At 43.7% G+C, this 18,563-nt stretch overlaps 1 protein-coding gene across 1 annotated transcript in view; it reads right to left on the bottom strand.

Annotated features, from left to right (window-relative positions):
• Positions 1–376: 376 nt before the first annotated feature.
• Positions 377–18,563, bottom strand: part of FREM2 (FRAS1 related extracellular matrix 2) — a 138,791-nt gene continuing 120,604 nt past the window's right edge. Inside the window, exons 15-24 of the mRNA XM_037012052.2 lie at positions 17,601–17,732; positions 15,250–15,581; positions 13,377–13,569; positions 11,799–11,903; positions 10,328–10,455; positions 10,094–10,228; positions 9,304–9,430; positions 8,261–8,448; positions 7,900–8,046; positions 377–6,618 (exon numbers count right to left, since the gene is read on the bottom strand). Of these exons, the coding sequence (XP_036867947.2) occupies positions 6,175–6,618; positions 7,900–8,046; positions 8,261–8,448; positions 9,304–9,430; positions 10,094–10,228; positions 10,328–10,455; positions 11,799–11,903; positions 13,377–13,569; positions 15,250–15,581; positions 17,601–17,732 (1,931 nt within the window). The 3' untranslated portion in view covers positions 377–6,174. The remainder of the gene's footprint in view (positions 6,619–7,899; positions 8,047–8,260; positions 8,449–9,303; positions 9,431–10,093; positions 10,229–10,327; positions 10,456–11,798; positions 11,904–13,376; positions 13,570–15,249; positions 15,582–17,600; positions 17,733–18,563) is intronic.

Genomic DNA, 18,563 nt, shown 5'->3' with positions numbered 1-18,563 from the left:
CAGCCGGACAGCCGGGCAGGTTTTGTACCTGTGGCAGGGTCTAGGCACCCTGCTCCATGGAACAAAGAGTTAGTCATCTAAACATGTTGTTTTCTCTAAATACCCATTGCCCCTGCCTGGCAGGCCTCTGGCAGTGTCTGGGCCAGTGTAACTGACCAGCATAACTTAGCAAGCGCTAAGATCCTGCAGGTAGATCCTGCTCAGGGGCAACAACATTTTACCACCAGCATCATGGAGGTAGTGGGGGCACATGTCCCAGCCTGGAAGCCTGCAGAAGCTCAGGCCTCTGAGCCAGAACGGACTGACTGACACGTGCGGACTAGAGGAACTGTGTGGTTTCGGTGTAAATAAGAGTTAGAGAATGCACCACAATCACTTGGCCATTTTAACAGATAGGCTTTATTTATATTAAACACGTGATATAGTTTGAAGGAAAATAAGTGTAGTTAGGAAACACAAGTGGTAGCAAGAATTATTTTAGACATGAAAGTAAGACTGAATGGCTTCAAAGTAGTCATACAATTGGCTTCCCAGGGATAAACTTCAATATCCAGTAAATATGCAGTATCCTAGGAAATACACGAAAAACTAGACCCTGGGGAAACCGCAAAGGCTATTAAGTTGGGCAGATAATTACACACAGATGCACCAGTCAGTGGAGGGCGCTCAGGAAGGAAGCAGACACTTCATGCGGTAATAAAACACACAATGCTTGCCCAGGCTAAAGTCTAATTTCAAGGACAAATGGGCTTAGAAAATATCTTGCCTAAAACTTGAATTCCTGAAGCCACAGAAGACTCTGTTTTGTACTTTTTGTGATGTGCTTAAATTTGGCCCTTCCGGAAATTATCTTTTATTATGACCAGACTTTAAGTGTATTACCTGTCTGTATTTTAAGTGATTTTTATTATGATGCTCTTTATTTTTAATACTAGTTTAAAAACACTTACATTTCTCTTTTCTCTTTCTCCTTTTTTTAAGGCACAATACTGACAATTCTTATGTGTGAGGATTACCCAAACATTTGAAAAAATGGTAGAAATTCTCTTTAAGTGTTTAATCAATGTAGGCAACATCTGGCTAATAGTAAAAGTGTTGTGCATTTAATAATTATAATTTTAAATACTTCAATAAGTTTCTTTTGATTTTTACTTCATTTCAAAGTATTCAATCATCCAAAATGGTTCCAAGAATGTGAACTTTGACCTTTTATTATTACTCTAAATCCTTAAAGGGATTTTTTTTTATATGTTAAATGAAAATGTTGGGCCTCCACTGAGAGAAAATCAAGGAGCAGATTGTCATCACATTATTCAGTACGATGCTTTTGGTTTTTGCAGAGAGTTTTTTTTTCCTTCATCCAAACCTTAACATTTTATGAAGAAGGGATGGTGCACAGATGCTGGGCTCACTTACCAACCTTCCGATGAATGAGAATGCTGCTTACATAGGGAAAACGGTAATGTTTTCAAAGTCAAAAGGGAAGTATTGCTGGAAGAATGAAAAATGAATCTCAGAGAAAGAAAGGAAGGGAGGGACAGACACTAAGAGCAGATGTCACTGCTGGAGGGTGCTTGCTGTTTTGACATTGTTCTTTGAAAAAAACATACGCACCAACAAATATCAGGGAAAAAGAAATAAATGCACTTGAAAGAGAAAAAAGAAAACACAACTGTTTACAAGTTTGCAAATTCAATATTCTGATTATTTCCCAATAAAATTAAATCAAAAGAGAATCTCACATTAGTATATTTTGTTTTATCAACTTTAGCTCAAGAGGGAAAATTAACTTTATTTCCTTGTTTAAAAGTTTTCTGTATAACCTTTCTGGTAAAAATTAGGAAAATACCATGTACTTCTGTTTTAAAATCTTTTATGAAAATCAAAATAACCACCAAAATCTCAAAGTTGTTTGTTCCTAACATCAAAGGATGTGAAAACAAGTAGAAATACAGTGAGGGATACTTTGAGTCTCCAGATAATAATTTCTGAAAATTTCTATGTCATTATTGTGTGATACTGGAATAATTTCTAGGAAAACATCTTAAGGAAACACATTAACCTTTGAACTAATGTCTCAGAACTCCCAGGATCAGTATGTTTTCACAAAAGAGTATTCTGTTAACCTACTTAAATTTTTAGATCCCCTGTAGCTTCTGACTCCAGTTAAAACCAGGTCTTGTTGATATCTTTTTAAAATTTTTATCAAATTAAAGATATTAATTTGATATCTTGATAAATTTTTAAATCTTTGTATGGGTCATTTCAATTATAACTATTTTTTTAGGCTCATCTTTTTCTAGAAATCAGATGCTTGCTTTTTTTTATATGCACATGTGTCTCTCTGTGTGTGTGTACATGCACACATGTGTGACAACAACAGTATTTATGGTTTCCTGACAAATTACACATTTCTAATCATAGGGAAATTGGACTGATAGAACATCTGAGTCCCATTCATTTGCCATGTGGTTAGTAAAGACACCTATTTTTATCCTTTTATTATTATTGCTATCATGGACAGAAAAAGTGAAATAGTTTCAAAGAATCATAACACCCTTTCAAATTAACACAATTATGTAAATTTCCAATTTGTAAAACATTCGCATCTTTAAAATACTTTCTCTTTTTTCTGCTCAGGGACTAAGTTGGTTTCCAAGTCAAAACTAAGTACGTATTTTCAAAATAGTAGCAGAAATTACATTTCCTGCCTTAAAAATCTAAATGTCATTACATTTTGCTCTGTTATTGTTACTTTAACATTTCTCAATTTGGGACTATTTTAACTCTTAACGCTGACTTACATGAAAAAGGCTCTCCGTGATTTTTACACAGGTTCCATTCCGTTTTTAAAGTTGACTTTGGAGTTGGTGGCTTGGAAAAGGCTTTGAGATAAGATGACTTGATAAAGAAGCTGTTTTGCTTCTTGCAGGACTAAGTCCCTTCATATTGAATCTAGAGTTTTTCCTTCTTATCACAAATGCATCTGACCTTTACTCAAACTGGATGCTTCATGGAGGTGCTGGTGATGTTGAACGACTGGGATGAGAGTTTATGTTCCATTCTTGGAGCAAAGTGGGCCTGTCCTCCATTAAGAGGAAAAGAATACACAGGGCTGCTCATATCTCTGCAACCTGCTTTCTCTGTGTGGGTTTGCAAAGGACAATGCCATTAGATTCCTGATTTGAACTCCTCTGCTTTGGCTCTGTTATCAGAAATGATGCACCTGGTGTGTTCTTGGTCCAGGAGGGAACCGAATGCAAATCTTGATCCCTTTGGTTTAAATAGAAAGACACATTTGTTTACAACCTGCTGAGGGCAGGGCAGTGGCTGGGTTTCTATATACCCCCCAAAGTGCTAATCCTAACCGAGCACATGGCAGATGTTAACACAGGGCATGAAGTGGAATAAAAAAACCCATCATTAAAACACAGTTACGTATATCAGTTCTTTACAGTTCACATGCAAGGAGAGCCGCGATGCTTAAGAGCTGCTTTTGCGATTCGGCTTTACTGTGAGATATCAACAAGACCTGGTTTTAACTAGGGTCAGAAGCTACGGGGTATCTAAAGGGCTATTATTTCTTCTATCCTGTTCTCCATGGGAAGTGATTTTATGCATTTGTTCTGATAATACTAGAATAATTTCTAAACAAAATATTGAATAGAAGGGTCTGTTTTATTGAACAATAAAGCATTTTGCCTAGTTCTCTCTTCCACCAAAAATAGTTTTTTTGATTGATGTGTATTAAATCACATATTAAGTAAACAGATACTAAGAAAGTCATGCAGAAATCCAAGTACTTTATACTTATGAAAGCTATCTGCCTATTTCCCATGGACTCTCTTTTTTCAAGGGAAGGAAGGAGAGAGGAAGAAGAGAGAAAGAGGGGAGGAGACGGGCAGAGAGGGGGAGATTTTTCTTTTAGGAACAGATAGATATGTTGTGCATTTATAAGTCCTCCAGTTCACAGGTAGTAGTCTCATGAGAACAACTTAGTGTAGGCTGAAACATCTGGTATAAAGGCAGCGTGGCCCAAAGGCTCAAAGCTGACCTGTATCGGTGCTGGGCTGAGTACTCCATCAGCGACAGACTCCCAAGGTTCCATGGCAGTCATGAAGGTTGCATGACACCAGCATCCTTACTAAGACAGCAGCACAAGTCTACTGAGAGGACCTGCTCGAACAGTCTGTGTAAACCGAGCCCGATGCCAAGCCATAAAAAGTCCATGTGCCGGGTGAGGCTGCTCGGCTCATGCGCGCTCCCTTGTGAGCTAACAGGGGCCAAAGAAGCAGGCAAGCTGCTGCCAGACGTTCGCAGAGGAAAAGAAAGGGGGTAATTGCGGAACCATTAACACTGATGTGATGAGCTCCAGGCTAGGCAGTACTTTCTCTTTCTCCCCCTTTGGGGAACCTTTGAGTTGCAGGTGATATTTGTAAATTCCCCACGGCAAGGAGACCACAGCCTACTCCATTCTTTAAAAGACCTTGAATGTGAAGTGCAGAGCTGCCCAAAGAAGAGAGGTGAGCGTGAACACACTTTCCCCTCTGCCAGCACCCGCGCAGCTTTCTCATTTCAATCAAGAGGTTGTCGCTGTTCACAGACACCAGGTCAGATGTGGCTGTGCGACCTGAGAGGAGGCTGGCTTTCTAAAGCCCTTCATTCTACCCCATGTCCAGGGCGGCCAGCTTATGGCTGCAAGCGAAGGGGATTCCGGGCAGCCCTCGAGGGTCAGTCTCAGGCACGGTTCTTTTCACCCTGGCCGTATTTTTGTTCGAAATACATTTACTCGCTTTTGGAAGACTGCCAGTACACTACTGACATTTCCCTCTCCGGCTGACATATCTGCCATTTGGTGAAAGAACGTGTCTTCAGATAGGCCATGGGGGCTTGCCCAGCAAGTCACTCAAACTCCTTGGTTTTTAACACTATAAGCAGTTTACACATTATATTTTTGGGTACCGAGAGGCACCTTGCTGCACCAGGTCACTGCCCTGGAGATGCCAGGGAAGGTGCTCTCCTCCCAGCTCAAAGGAGCTTCTCAGGGATGCTGGCCACCTCCAAGACCACCTTCAGAATGACAGGTGCAGAGATTCCCATGGTTTGAACCAGAAGCTGATGAGAAGGCTAATAAAATGTCCTGCGGCCTCAAGTTCTACACACAGGTGTGTGACTCTGCTATTCCTAGAGTTAACCTCTTGTATCATCTGTCAATTTTTCTTGTTCCATAAACTATGTTCGAGAGGCACTTTGGTGAAAAATATTATATTAATAAATACCACTTTCTCCCTCCACCCGTGAAGGATGTTTCTCGTGATCATTTATGGGTTCAATACTGCAATCTCTAGGCTCAGTTCTTAGAGAACGTTGTCTTGTAAATGTGAGTCCAACACAACAGTATTTGTTTGTTATCAAAATGTCACCAATCCTCTCATTGCCCACAAATGCTGAGGAACAATAAGGTAAGAACTCTGTTTCTTACTACATACCAAAACAGAGCAGTCTTTCTTCAACAGTCTCTCCCAGACTTAACATTTTCTTTGGTTTAATTTAAAACCACATCAGCAAATCAAACGAGGGAGGTCTGATGAGCGTGAGAAAGAATTCAAATCCAAGTCAGTGAGTTCCTGCCCCTCTCTTTACTTCCCGTCTCTTCCAAGTTGTCCGAAAGGTGATTGTGGGTTGAGCTAACCCTGGTCACAATTCTGTGCCGTCTTCATCTATTAGAAAACTTGTCACAATATAAACTGTGTGTGTATCTTTCTTTCAGGCTACCAATGAAAACCTTTCTAGTAATAAAACTGTTACCCAATGGAAAGACAATGTGCTAGTTGCACCTTGAGGGCTCATACAGATGCCATGACCACCCTTAAACCCGGGAGAGGCTGTCCGCACCTGTGCCCAGGCTCACCTCCACCGCGGAGGCAAGACGCCCGGAGTGAGCCGGCGGCCCCCCCCGCCCTCCGCGGCCCCGGGCACCTGCAGGCGCCGCCGCCCGCCGGGCAGGGGGCAGGTGTCCTTGATGCATGGAAGAGCAGACAGAGTGCACAGTCCGTCAGGGCGGCCAGGCCCTCCGAGGACGAGTCCGCAGTCCGCTGCCGTTCACAGAAGCGTCTGGGTCACCCCGGTCTCTCCTGGGGCACGCGGGGTGCAGGCGGAACCCCAGCTGGGGCATCACACCTCGGAGCTGTCGCCGGCAGGGTTCCGCAGGGGCGTCGCGGGCCCGGGGCCCCCTTTGCCCCCCGGGGAGCCCCGCGCCCGGGCCCCCCTCCTGCGCGCACACGCGGCCCCGGCGGCGGCGAGGCAGAGGCCCAGCGAGCCCGCGGCGATGCCCCCCGCGAGCGCGGCCGGGGCGGCCTGTGGGCGGGAGCCGCGGCCGCCGGGAAGGCCTCCGGGCGGCGCTCTCCCCGCGGGCGTCCGCGTCCGGGCTGCGCGGTGCAGCGCCACGTGCTGGATGTCCGTCCCGCGGCCGCTCGGCGCGCCGATGTCCCCGCCCGGGGCGCCGCCGGCCCCCCTCCTGCTGCGCCGCGCGGCCCTGCTGCCCCCGCCGCGCGTGGCCTCCTCTCTGGACCGCACGGTGTAGACGGTGTGCAGGTACCACTCCCGGCCCAGGGCGACCTGGAAAACACAGCTGTGTCGGCGAGGAAATAACGCACTATGCCGCCGCGTTCCCGGCTATTGGCCAGAGTACTGGATGGCAGAGATAGTCGATGGTGATTAACTTAGTCTGCAGAAGGAATTCGCTTCGTACTTTTGTGTGTCTAGTATGTGCGAGGCTCTGTGTAAAGCGCTCCAAAATAGTCTGTGCAGCTCTGAAGGTGAATATTCGGTCATCTGTGACGCGCAGCCCTAGACTGTCAGAGCTATAAAGAGCTTTAGATATCACACAGTTGAACTGACTCATTAAAAAACAGAAAATAAGAATACAGAGCAGTTAAATAAATTGCCCAGTGTCATTCAATTTGTCAGGGGCAGAGGCAGGACTAGAACCCAGACCTTCTGAACCCCAGGTCTGTGTTCTGGTATGTCTGCTGCATATTTAGATATGAGTTCATGGAAAAGGTCAGTTTTCCTGCTTTCCCAGGGCCTGTGAAAAGGAGGGATTTTCGGATGTTTCTTTGAAGCCTTTGGGACTTAGAAGAGGTCAAATGCTTTGAGAGTGAACAGTAAAAAAGTGAAAACACAAAAATGCCATACTTCAGCTTCTTGCCTGGAAGGATGCAGAATAACAATACACTTCCTTCAGATTCCTTCTTTAGGTTGCAGGAGGATAACACATTTATCCCGCTCAGCCTGTCTGGACAGTTTTCAGTAAATGTCCTAAAAACATGTATTCACTCTTCTGAGGATCCACACTGAACACAGCTCTGAATTTGTCTCATTTGTCTGCTCAGTGATTTTATGCTCATTTGTGTCTCTTTCTACCCTCTGTCTCTAGGTTAGGCTTGTCTATCTTGTTTATAAAGAATCTGAGAGTGGAGATGTGTAGGCCAATTTAGGTTCACAGTTGTTTTTCTGAATCCAGCAATTCACACAAAAATCACTCAAATACAGTCATGAAAACTCAGCAGGAAGCAAGCTGAATAAGGAGCAAGAAAACTAGATCCTAACCAGCAATCAGACTTGGATTTATATTCAGGGCTGAACAAGGGTCTTCATTACACATAGACTTAAGATAACACGTTTTATTAATGTTAATAAAAATAGTAATAGCTAGAGCTTATGGGCTGGTCCCCAGGCACCTGTTTTGTGTGCTGTGCGTGCTTTACCTTGTTCAATATTCAAATCAACTCTTTGCCTATTTCTGCCATTTGCATAGGACGCATCTGAGGCGTTCAGGTGTTAAGAACCTGCCTCACGGCCACAAAGCTATTGGAAGGGGGCTTGTTTCTGGCCCACCTGAAAGAGGGGCGTTGAGTCAACTTTAAATCCATCAGATCCGGGCTGATTCACTAAGAGAACAGCTTCAGGGTCATCCACTGCCAGTTTGGCATTAAACAGGACATTTCCAAAACCGGTGTCTTGTGTCTCTGGCTGAGCTTTGTCCTTTAAGCAATAAGGAAAAGGAGGATTGAAGTAGGAAATGCCAATTTTTCCAAGCACAGAACGTTTTCCTACTAGTTTTGTGCAAGTATGAGTTACCATAAAATGTCACACCACTTAGTTTCATTTAAAAAGAGTCTATTGTTTTAAGATATGAGAAAAAAACACTTCAGTTTGGATATCTACTTAGTTCACTCTAGGGGATCAAAGCACTTACCACAATTTTAAATCTGTGTAAGAGTGAAGGAGAATCAGCCAAGCAGCCGTATTCCGCGTTCGCAGGACTATACTTGGGGACATAGCCATCGGCCCCGGTGCACAGGAACACCTTCTCAATGCTACAGTAAAAGGAATCACCTAGATTCTGGACCGGATCTACCATGACCCGCCCGTAAATTACATCACCTGAAACACAGATGCAGGAATGTTACTTTGGTCATATGATAAGATGTGTCTATGGGACACGGCAAACAGTTCCTGACAATAGTGACACTAGAGAATATTTCCTTCTCTTCCTAATCTGGCATCAAATGCTGGAGACATTTTTGTGTTAGCTTCAGGATCTAGTCCACTCCTAGGCTTCAGATAAGACCGCTTTGCAGACTGACCATAAGTGACTGAACACTTATTGGTCCTCACCTGCCCGGCCAGTAGGGGACATAACCTCAAGGGTTGACTTATAGTTTAGTATTCATCATATCCCACTGTGGCCAAAGTCCACTTGACGTCAGCAAATCAGTTGGCAAGACACAGATTAATACAGTATAGGATAAGAATGAAAATGCAAGCATTAATAAAAACCTGAATCAAATCAAATTTACTTGATTTTGAAAGAAGGTGTAAGGAGACTCCCTGGCCCTGAACTACCTCTCGCACAGCTATTACTAAGCTCCTCCCCCACGTGCTCGGTATTTTGCTACGTGCTGAACAAGACAGGCACAGCCCCCGCAGTCTCCTGTAGCTGAAGTACTGGAGTCTATGCAACTTGAAAAAACATTCAAGAAAAAAAATCCACATTCCTTCCAATAATCACTTAGATAAGGGAAATAAGAGATAAATTTCCTCAAAATAAAAACTATCCAGTAACTATACCCAGTTCCAATGACCCTCAATCCCTGCCAAAGCACTAAAGACCCAGTGATAGACTGAAAACCATATAAGAGGTTGTCATTTCCCCCCTCAGCGTGACCCCAAGGGAGCAAAGCCCAGCAGGTGTGATGGCAGGAAGACAGAGCAGGCGTCCCATTTGTAACACGGTACCTTCTGCAAACGCAATGTCGCTCTCTTGTCCAAAGCCCATGGATCCATCGGACAACCAGAGACTCTTCTTGGACAGGAGATACATTTGGGTGTTCAAGCTAAACTCAGCTGCCACTGGATCACTGACCTGAAACAAGGGAGAAAGCCCTCTGTGTGCTGTTGACTGTCTGAAGGTGCGCAGACACAGTCACGTTCATTATGCACCGACAAGCCGAACGGGACACGCGGGGCTGCAGTTTCCACGGCAACCACGCCAGCTTGGAGAGCTGTCACGCTGGCCTTGTCCTTGAGAGGCAAAGGCGGGCGGCTCGGAATGGGACTAGACAGCACGGCTGGCGCTCATTTTCACTTGTCTGTCAGGGTACATAAAGGACTTGCAAATATCACAGTCCCTGGAAGGCCAACATTCAGTAGGTCTGAGACCAAAGATGCCTTCACATTTCTCTGAGTGCATCATGGCCCGTTAGGTACTTGGAGGCGGCATGAGACTTCTTTTCCTTGAAGACCAAGAACAAACTGAAGTGCAGGAGAACTCGGGGGAAAATTCTCAAATCTGCAGGGCAGCAAACTCCAGGAGGAGATAAGAGAAGATCACGTAAGGAGAAAAATTAGCCTTGCACACTCTTAAACTGTGCATTTTATGTCCTGAACCAACACGGCAATCCTTTCCTCCTTGCTTTTTGCTCAGCATGCAAGAATTCAAGTCATTGTGTGGGTCTTTCTGTAACTGATAAAGCTAAACCGTGACTTTAGCAAAATGGGATTCTACAAATCACCCCCCGAGACACACCTGCTGGAATCGGATGTCAAGATCAAAGGTGACAGGCTCTCTGGGGCTGCAGGTGACTGGCAGGTGGTATTCCTGGTGGGACGGAGTGGTGCACGGCAGCAGTTTCACAGTATAGGTCCCTGAATAGTCACGAACCTGGAAGAAGAGAGGACATTTGTGTCTTTCACGGAAACGTCTGGAGTGCAGTGGAAGGCAGCAGGAAAGGAAAATTAAGTAAGAGCCTTGGTCACGCACTGCGAAGTCAGACGTGAAGTCCCACTGCTGCACTGGCTGGTTATAGGTCGGCTCGCTCCGTAGGAGGTGCAGGGAAAATGTCAGGCTCGGGTGATGGGCGGATGTGATCGTCGAGCTTGTGGAAGACGCTAGAACAGTGTCAACAGCAATGGTGGCAGAGTGGTTAGAAGCGCACGTACAGTTTGGAGTTTTCAAAGTGCCTTTGATGCACTGTTTGCTTTCATTCTCATAATAAGCCTGCAAAGCAGCGGGGCTTGTACCATTATTCTCATTTTTTCCAGAGAAGCTGGTCTGAGCAGTGACTCTCCCAAGGTCACACAGCTCCTGGGTCTTCATTCACTGTTCTTTTCACTCTGGAATTCTGCCAAAAGGTAATTGTGCAGAAATGGCTCAAATGGTTGGGGGCTGCTGTCCAGAGAGGCAGAGCAATGCCATAAAAACATGTGACTACATCTATTGTGCATGAGAGCTCCGAGCTGAACCTCAGGTCTGTTAGCGTCCACACAGCTGGGCAAACCTAATTCATAAATGGAATCTAATTTTAATGAGATTGCCTGCAGTCACGTCTAAACAAAGATCCAGTGTATTAGAAAGGCAGACATGAGGAAGGGGACTGTAAAGACCAGGAAATCCTCATTTTCCAGAAATGTCAATTTGAATAAAACAAAAGATTCTTTGTGGGTCTGTATTTCTCATAGCGCAGTCTCAGAAAAATACAACGAACCCTCTTTCCCTTCCTGAACTTTCATGCCTATTCTGTCTCTTGTCTGGAGCCCACCCCCAGGAAAAGCAGGGTGGGGAAGATGGCAGGTTCCCCGTCCCATCTGACATGAGCTGGTGCTCCAGGAAAACGTGCGAGTCAGTTTAGTGATACGGAGAGTCAAATAAAAAAATCATTTCTAATAAAATGTCCTTTATATCTCAGAAAAGCTGAGACAAGGGACTTCAGCGACTGCCACCCTATTGACGTTTCAAGCACAGTCCAGCATGTGTAGTAAAATTACGGAGCCAGCACTTCCTAAAGACAGGTAGCGTGTCTCAGACTTAAGACAGACAGTGAGGTGCCACTTCTGGCTCCATCAGGAAGGACCCCGACAGAGCCTGGGAAAGGCTGTCAATGGACCCATGGCTTTTGAACAAATGACCTAGAATTCAATTTTTGGTGCACTGGAAGTGGAGCAGGGCATCGTTGCTGCTGCACTATTCACCCAAGGAAACCTCCACTTCAGCTCACAGAGGCCTTTCTTAAATTTACTTTAATCATTTTGTATTTTCTCTAAAATTCTACCGAGGTGACGATGATCTTGTGGCTGATGAGATATGGCTGCACAGTTATTGAGACCTCGGGTGGGTGGCTGCAAAACAATGAAGGTTTCCAAGCTCATAGGGAGGCATGAGGAGACACGGGTGGGACGGAAGAACGGCAGCCTCGTGGTGCGGCGCGTGGCTGCTCGTGGGCAACGGGGCTTACCAGGGTGTGACAGCACAAACAGGCCGTGGAACCGAGCCTCCGTCTTGAAGTTCACGACCAAGCGCCCCTCTTCGCCGATGCGCATGCTGGTCGGATAGAGGGACCCTGCGGCGGGAGAGCGCACAGTACTGGTGACCGGGGACTCCTAGTGAACAGGGCTGCTTCCCGAAATGGATTCAGGTTTATCTCATCTTTAAAATTCTAGTAAAACATCCATTTAACAAAGGATATCATCAGAAGAATTCTGAATGACGTGAGAGGCAGAAGTATTTTTTCCTAATGATAAAAGGTGTTTGGTAGGGATGCAAAATGGAGTTGGGTAACATGAGTGGGTCAATATGTATCTACACATTAATTACAGTAGGTCAAGGCTTTTTTAAAAAAAGCTTTAGTCTACATTAATGAAGCTGTAAATTGAGAGAGAGAGAGAGACATGATCAACTTGTCCAATTTTGAAGATAAGGACATATGGGTGGAAGTGGGTTTGCGTTCTCCAGAATGACTCCACATCTTACAGTTTTAATGAAAGCTGATGTTTTCCCAAGAATTTTAGCAGTTTGACCAAAGTCGGCTCCAGAGACAAGCAGGAAGCATGAGAGCTGTATACAGAAGCTGGGGACCCCAGGGTGGATCTGCACAAAGATTCACTTATGTGTATGTTTTCTAAGGCAAGATATGGAATTAAAACATTTGAAATAATCTGGAATGATTATTCTGGGGCTCATGTTCACTTTCATAGTTTTAAGGTGATTGTAATCTGCTTAGAACAGCAGGTTTTGAGAAATACGCTATTTGAGAGAGCATTTTCTCTCCGGCTGATTAAACACCATGCTGGCATGATGCTCAGACATGCGTGGAACCACACCAGTGGTATGTGCCTGAAAAGAAACAGCACTAATGCTACAGATGGATTAATGAGCTTTATAATGTGGACTTGGAATTAATGATTTTGACATGGAGGTTGAAACAGAGTTTTGCAGGTACTTATAGGCCCAATAACTAGTGACACTTCCCATCTTTGTTCCAAGACATTCCACCAAAGTATCACAGGGTCACAGAATTTTAAGATGGAAAGAATATTAGAAGTCCAGTCTAGTCTACCTTTCAGAAGAAATTGAGATCACACAGCTGGTTAGAACTAGAATCCAGGACACAATTTATACTGGACTTTAAAATGCACTTCCCATTTTCAGAAACAAAAATGTGTAACTTTTTCTCTTAGGTTGGTTCACTATTTTCCATTGAAATGTCCTTTACTCACTGTCTAGAATCTAGGGAAATATGTAGACTTGTTGTGTAATGCATAAATTATTAAGCACGTAGAATGGACCATAAGATTTAAATGGCCGTGAAATGTAGATGTTATATTTAACAGCTACATATTATGCAAAATTTGAGGCTCTGATGTGCTTTAATACAAAGAAGGAGTCTTTCCGTGACAAAGATGAAATTAATCTTAAAATACTGAATGTAAACAAAGAACCGAAAGTTGCTTCTATTACTTTTAGCTACAACAAAAAATCCTCTTCAGTCATTCAAACAGGTAAGGGAACTAGTTTTCCATCTTGGTTAACCCACCTTGGAGTTCAGCTTCCGGCGGGCTCCCAATGCCGTCGTTCCACAGGATGGCAGTGTCGTACACGAACGTTAGACGGAGCTCCGACCTCAGGTCAAAATGCTGCCAGCCTCCCGCCCCAGCAGGGGAATGGAACACGTAGGAGACGTACAGAGGGACTCGGAGAGTGACATAGGACTGCACCAGGTTTAGGACCTAAAACGATGACATTGGGTCTCATCGCAATTCTCAAAACGATGTTAAGTGAAGGAGCCCAGTTTAGCCGCAGCCGTTTTCTAGGGTTCCTCTTCCCTAGGGTTCTGAGCGATCGCTGAGGAAGGGAGGTGACAGCAACTTACAACGCGACTGTCCCTCGCTTCATTTTGGAGCAATTGGATAGTGGTTATTGCACTACGTCCTTTGCAACAGAGGATACGTAGTAGAAATATTTAAGATAAACTGCATTACTCTGAGGATATGATTACAGTCCTTTACGTTTTATGGCAGCTTTACTGAGAATTCACACACCATATAATCCACTTATTACAGTGAACAAATCAATGGGATTTAATATATTCAGGGAGTTGTGCGACTTCCACAGCAATCGATTTCAGGACATTTTTATTACCTCGAAAAGGAATCCCAGGGCTGTTAGCAGTCATCCCATGTCCTCCGCCCGCTGGGCACTGGAAATCGCTAGCTTACTTCCTGTCTCTAGCGATCTGTCTGTTCTGGAATCACACCGTGTGTGGCCTTTCATGATTGGCTTCTTTTCCTTAGGGTCATGTTTTCAAGGTATATCCATGTTGCAACATGCATCAGCACTTTTGTTACTGAATGGCACCCCACTGCATGCAGATACCCACATTGTATTTATCTATTCATCAGTTGATGGACATTTGGGTTATGTCCAGTTTGGGGCTATTACTATAAGTAACTTTTAAATTATCATATAGAGTAAGATGAAATAAAACGGGAACGCTCCGGAGGCAAATATGTTTGGTAATGCCATGTAACCCCACAGGAATATAGCACAGAAAATACCGGGCCTCCCTTTGACTAAATCTTGAAAGATGCGATATATTCTGGGTACTATTCAACACTTCAATGTGTAAATCCACTTATTTAAGCTCTTTGTCCAGTCAGACAGATCACGATTCTCAGCTCAAATATTCATTACAATTCTAGACTCCAGCCTACACCTTGTAGATTGTGTGTTGTAACTGCGAACGGGGGACCTCACTTCCTTATCATTTTAACAACTTTACGGGGGTGATGGGGGTGGATTGTGTATTTTATGTGTAAATGGCTGAGAAGCACGAAGGTGAGTCAGTCATTGTAGAGTGGACATGATAGTGGCGACAAACTTCTAGTGAAAATAGTTCACACTTTGTTATGATGGAGAAATGAGAGAGAGGAAGAGAAACAGGGACAGAAGGAGAGAAAGAAGGTGGGGGAAGAAGAAAGAGAGTAAGGAGGGAAAAATAAGAAATAGACTGATCCTGAGGAATGTAAATTCTTATCTCGGATGGTTTCTGGCACATCACAGGCATGTACACATATACACAAGAAATGACAACATAGGCACTTTGAAGAGAAATTAGCAGTTGAATTTTTATAATATCAGAGTGGATATGGAGCTTTTGGCAATAAGTATACAGTGTCTTTTGTACTCAAAGATAATGGTTGTGATCCCAAAACTACATATATTTGGACACACTGTTTCAGAAATAAACATGGATTTTCAACTCATGCCGATTACCTGGTCCCTCTCGTGCCTAATGACCTGCACTCCCAGGATGGGAGCCTGGAGCTGGGATGGAGCCCAATCTAAGTAATGGGACAAAAGCACCTGGTTTATCCAGGGACCACGGCTCAGACGTCAACAACGCATACCTGCCCATCGGTGCCCACGGTTCCCCCGCAGTCCACGAGGAGCTCAGACAAGGTGTAGTAGCCGACGAACTCCCACAAACAGGCCTCCAGGTTTAGGTTTCGGTAGAAGCGTAAGGTGCGGGCGCCTCTGACCGGGGAGCTGTACTGGTAAGGATACGTCTCTCCGGTTACTTCTGGATTTTGTGTGGCATCCGTCAAGAAGCCGTGGTGGGTCCTGACTTCAGCGGAATCCAGGAGGTTGGAGCATTTGTGGTGTCCAAGCCTTGTGCCGTCCGGACTGAGGGTGAGCTCAAAGTTGGAAAGCCCCTTGGTGGAGACCACTGGGAGCATGCCTAGGGGAATCGTGACCAGTGTTACCTCCGCCGACGGCGACGGTTACAGCACCTCACACCGTCTCCATCCTCGGGACACAAGTGTTTCAAAACGCTTTGCAGAAACCAGTATTAAAGGGGTGACTTAAGGGTCCCTGTCCAGGAGATCTGTGAGACTGAAGCTCTTCTCATAGTCATACTAAGACACTCTCTGAATTTTCCACTCGTTCTCTCACTAGTGGACAGTGGAGTTTTTTCAGAGGCTACAGGGTCCCACATATTGCAACAGATCGACTGCAGAAGCAGAGAAAGAATCCAACTGTCTCTTCTTAAGCCAGACATGAAAGAGATTTTTTAAAATGTAAAACCATGCCATTCTTATTCCTGAATATTTTTTTTTAAGTTGTTATTTTTCAAAGTATGTTTTCATGTTAACGTGTAATGGATTTATTCTTGTTACTTTTAAATGAATGAATAAATATTTAACAGTTTCTCAGTTCTAATTTTAAATCCAGTAAATATTTATAGTTGTGACTGACGGAAACAAAGGTTTTTGAGGTGTTAAGTAATTTTTAAGGGTGTCCTAAGACTAGAATGTCTGAAAACTACCGCTCTACAGTATAGGCCAAGGGTTGGCAAACTTCTGTAAAGGACTAATAGTAAATATTTTAGGATTTGTGGGCCATAAGGTCTCCGCTGTAACTTCCCAATGCTGCCATCATTGAGTGAAAACTGTTACAGATGACATGCAAAGGGACTAACATAGCTGCACGATACAACTGTATCACGGACAATGGGTTATAATTTCATGTATCATGAAGTCTTGAGGCTTTCCAAACATTTAAACAATGTAAAAGCCATTCTTAACTTGCACACCGTATAAAAACAGGCAGCAGGCTGGATCTGGCCTGTGGTCCATAGAACCTTGTGCCCTGTCATAAGCAATGAAGCAAAGAGGCCCCTGCCTGGAACCTTTCCTCCCTCACGACCCCAGATTCTCCCAGGGCAAATCTCTGGCTTCACAAAAGAACCGATCCGTTCCTGCACCGTGCTTCTGGCAGAGCTACGGCGACAGAACGTTTCAGAAAGTGCAGTCAAGCTCTGGGAGCAGCAGAAAGGGACCGACCGGTCCTTCTGTCAGGCAGGACTGTCAGAGGTCCCTCCTCAGCCCTGCGTGCCTCTGAGTCACACCTCCAACACAGGCCTAGAGAAAGGGTGGTCGAATGTGGGGCCCACACTGTGCTGGGAAGTAAAGGGGGGCAGATTCCCATCCACCTACCCCCCGCCAACACAAACTTAGTTTGTAATAAGAAGACAAAGCAGAATCATGGCCTTTTTCTGAAGGAGGTAAATTCTACCTTGTAGTCCCCTAATATTACCTAATGTTTCCTCTCACTTGGCTACTTAAAATGCAGCTAGCATACCAAGTAATAAAATGAACATTAATCTACCTCACATATAAGTGAATTGGGGAGAATAAAACTTATGTCTGTGTAGGTGGGGAAACGTTTATACTATGGATACAGTTATTGACTCATAAATTCTGGCCACACTTCCTGACCCAGAGGAAATGAACACAAAATAGGAAAATGTTTGTTGTGGTTTTTAAATTTTATTTTAATGCCTAGGAAATATCTGAGCTATTGCAACAACTATTGGGAGGGAATTATAAAACTCCAGCCATGAAATAAGAAATGCAGGTTGAAGGTGGGCGGTGAGAAACCAAAATGTTTACTGTAAGGCCAAGTTCAGAGTTTTGAAGATACATTTGTGCCATTTCATGAAAGCTAGCACATTAACCACATTTTTGTTTTGTTGCTGTGGATATGCAATAAATTTATCTAATTTTAAAGAATCCTTAAATCGTCAGACCTTAATAAACTGGGTAGAAAGAAAGCAGAAATATTTGAAAGAAGCAGAAAGACTTGAAGCTGAAGATGGACTTGAATGTATATCATCCACTCACTTATTTAGCACATTCAGTGAAATTACACCAGGTCACTAGGAGCCCAGGTAACTGTGCCCCCCCCCGCCACCTACCGTCCGTGTGCGGCATGGTGACCGTGAGCTTGATGAGGTTTCCGTGCTCGGGGTCCTCGGGGCTCACGTAGCGCAGCTTGGCAGAGAAGGGCTCAGCTCCCACCATCCCCGGCGCCCGCGGCGGGCAAAGACCTCAAGGGAAAACAAGCATGTTTATACGACAAGATGATAAGAGACAACACCTAGAACATATTTTGAAAATAAGCACTGTTTTTTTTTTAATGCACTTAAAAAATTCACCGAGGATTAAGGCATAGCTGAGAGCGGACAGCGTGAGGGAGACCCCAGTGTGAGGGACGACCGCTGCAGACACTTCAGTGTTCAGTTCTTTACATTATGGGCATTTTATAAAGTTTGAGAAAAAAATCATTATTGTTCAGTGTGACTTAATATCCTCTGGACATTCTAGATTATGATTATCTTCACAAAATAATTTTAATATAAAGTGTGGACACAGTAAAAGCAATTGAAATCCAACAGGAGAAAAGTTAAGTGCAGTTTAAGTGAACTGGATATTCACTCTAGAATAATATACTTATGCCCACCCACAAAATCGTCAGTATTTATAACCAATTAAAACCCCCAAAACACTCATTTTTAAAACAAAACTAAGGTTTTAGAATTAGCAAATGTGTACAGTTTTCTCTGTATATATAATTTCTTACAGTAGGTACATTATAAATTATAAGCATATATTATAATTCATAATTACATAATGTATATATGTAAGTAAATTATATAATTATATATACATATATTTATATAATTTATAATTTGCATACTGATATTGATATAATACTGATATGCATATGATATAAAATGATCATTTTCATCTGTCTGTCTACCTATCACCTCTCAGTGACTCTCAAGAAGTTTGACATGAAAATCTTCTTTCAATGTTTGTTTTGCTTTAAAAGAACTGTGATGTTTTCATTTTAATGTCATGGAAGGCAACAAAATGCT

This window comes from Manis javanica, chromosome 1 (genome assembly GCF_040802235.1).
Source record: "Manis javanica isolate MJ-LG chromosome 1, MJ_LKY, whole genome shotgun sequence".
Classification (NCBI taxonomy): domain Eukaryota; kingdom Metazoa; phylum Chordata; class Mammalia; order Pholidota; family Manidae; genus Manis; species Manis javanica.
This window is presented reverse-complemented; position numbering and strand designations above follow the sequence as displayed.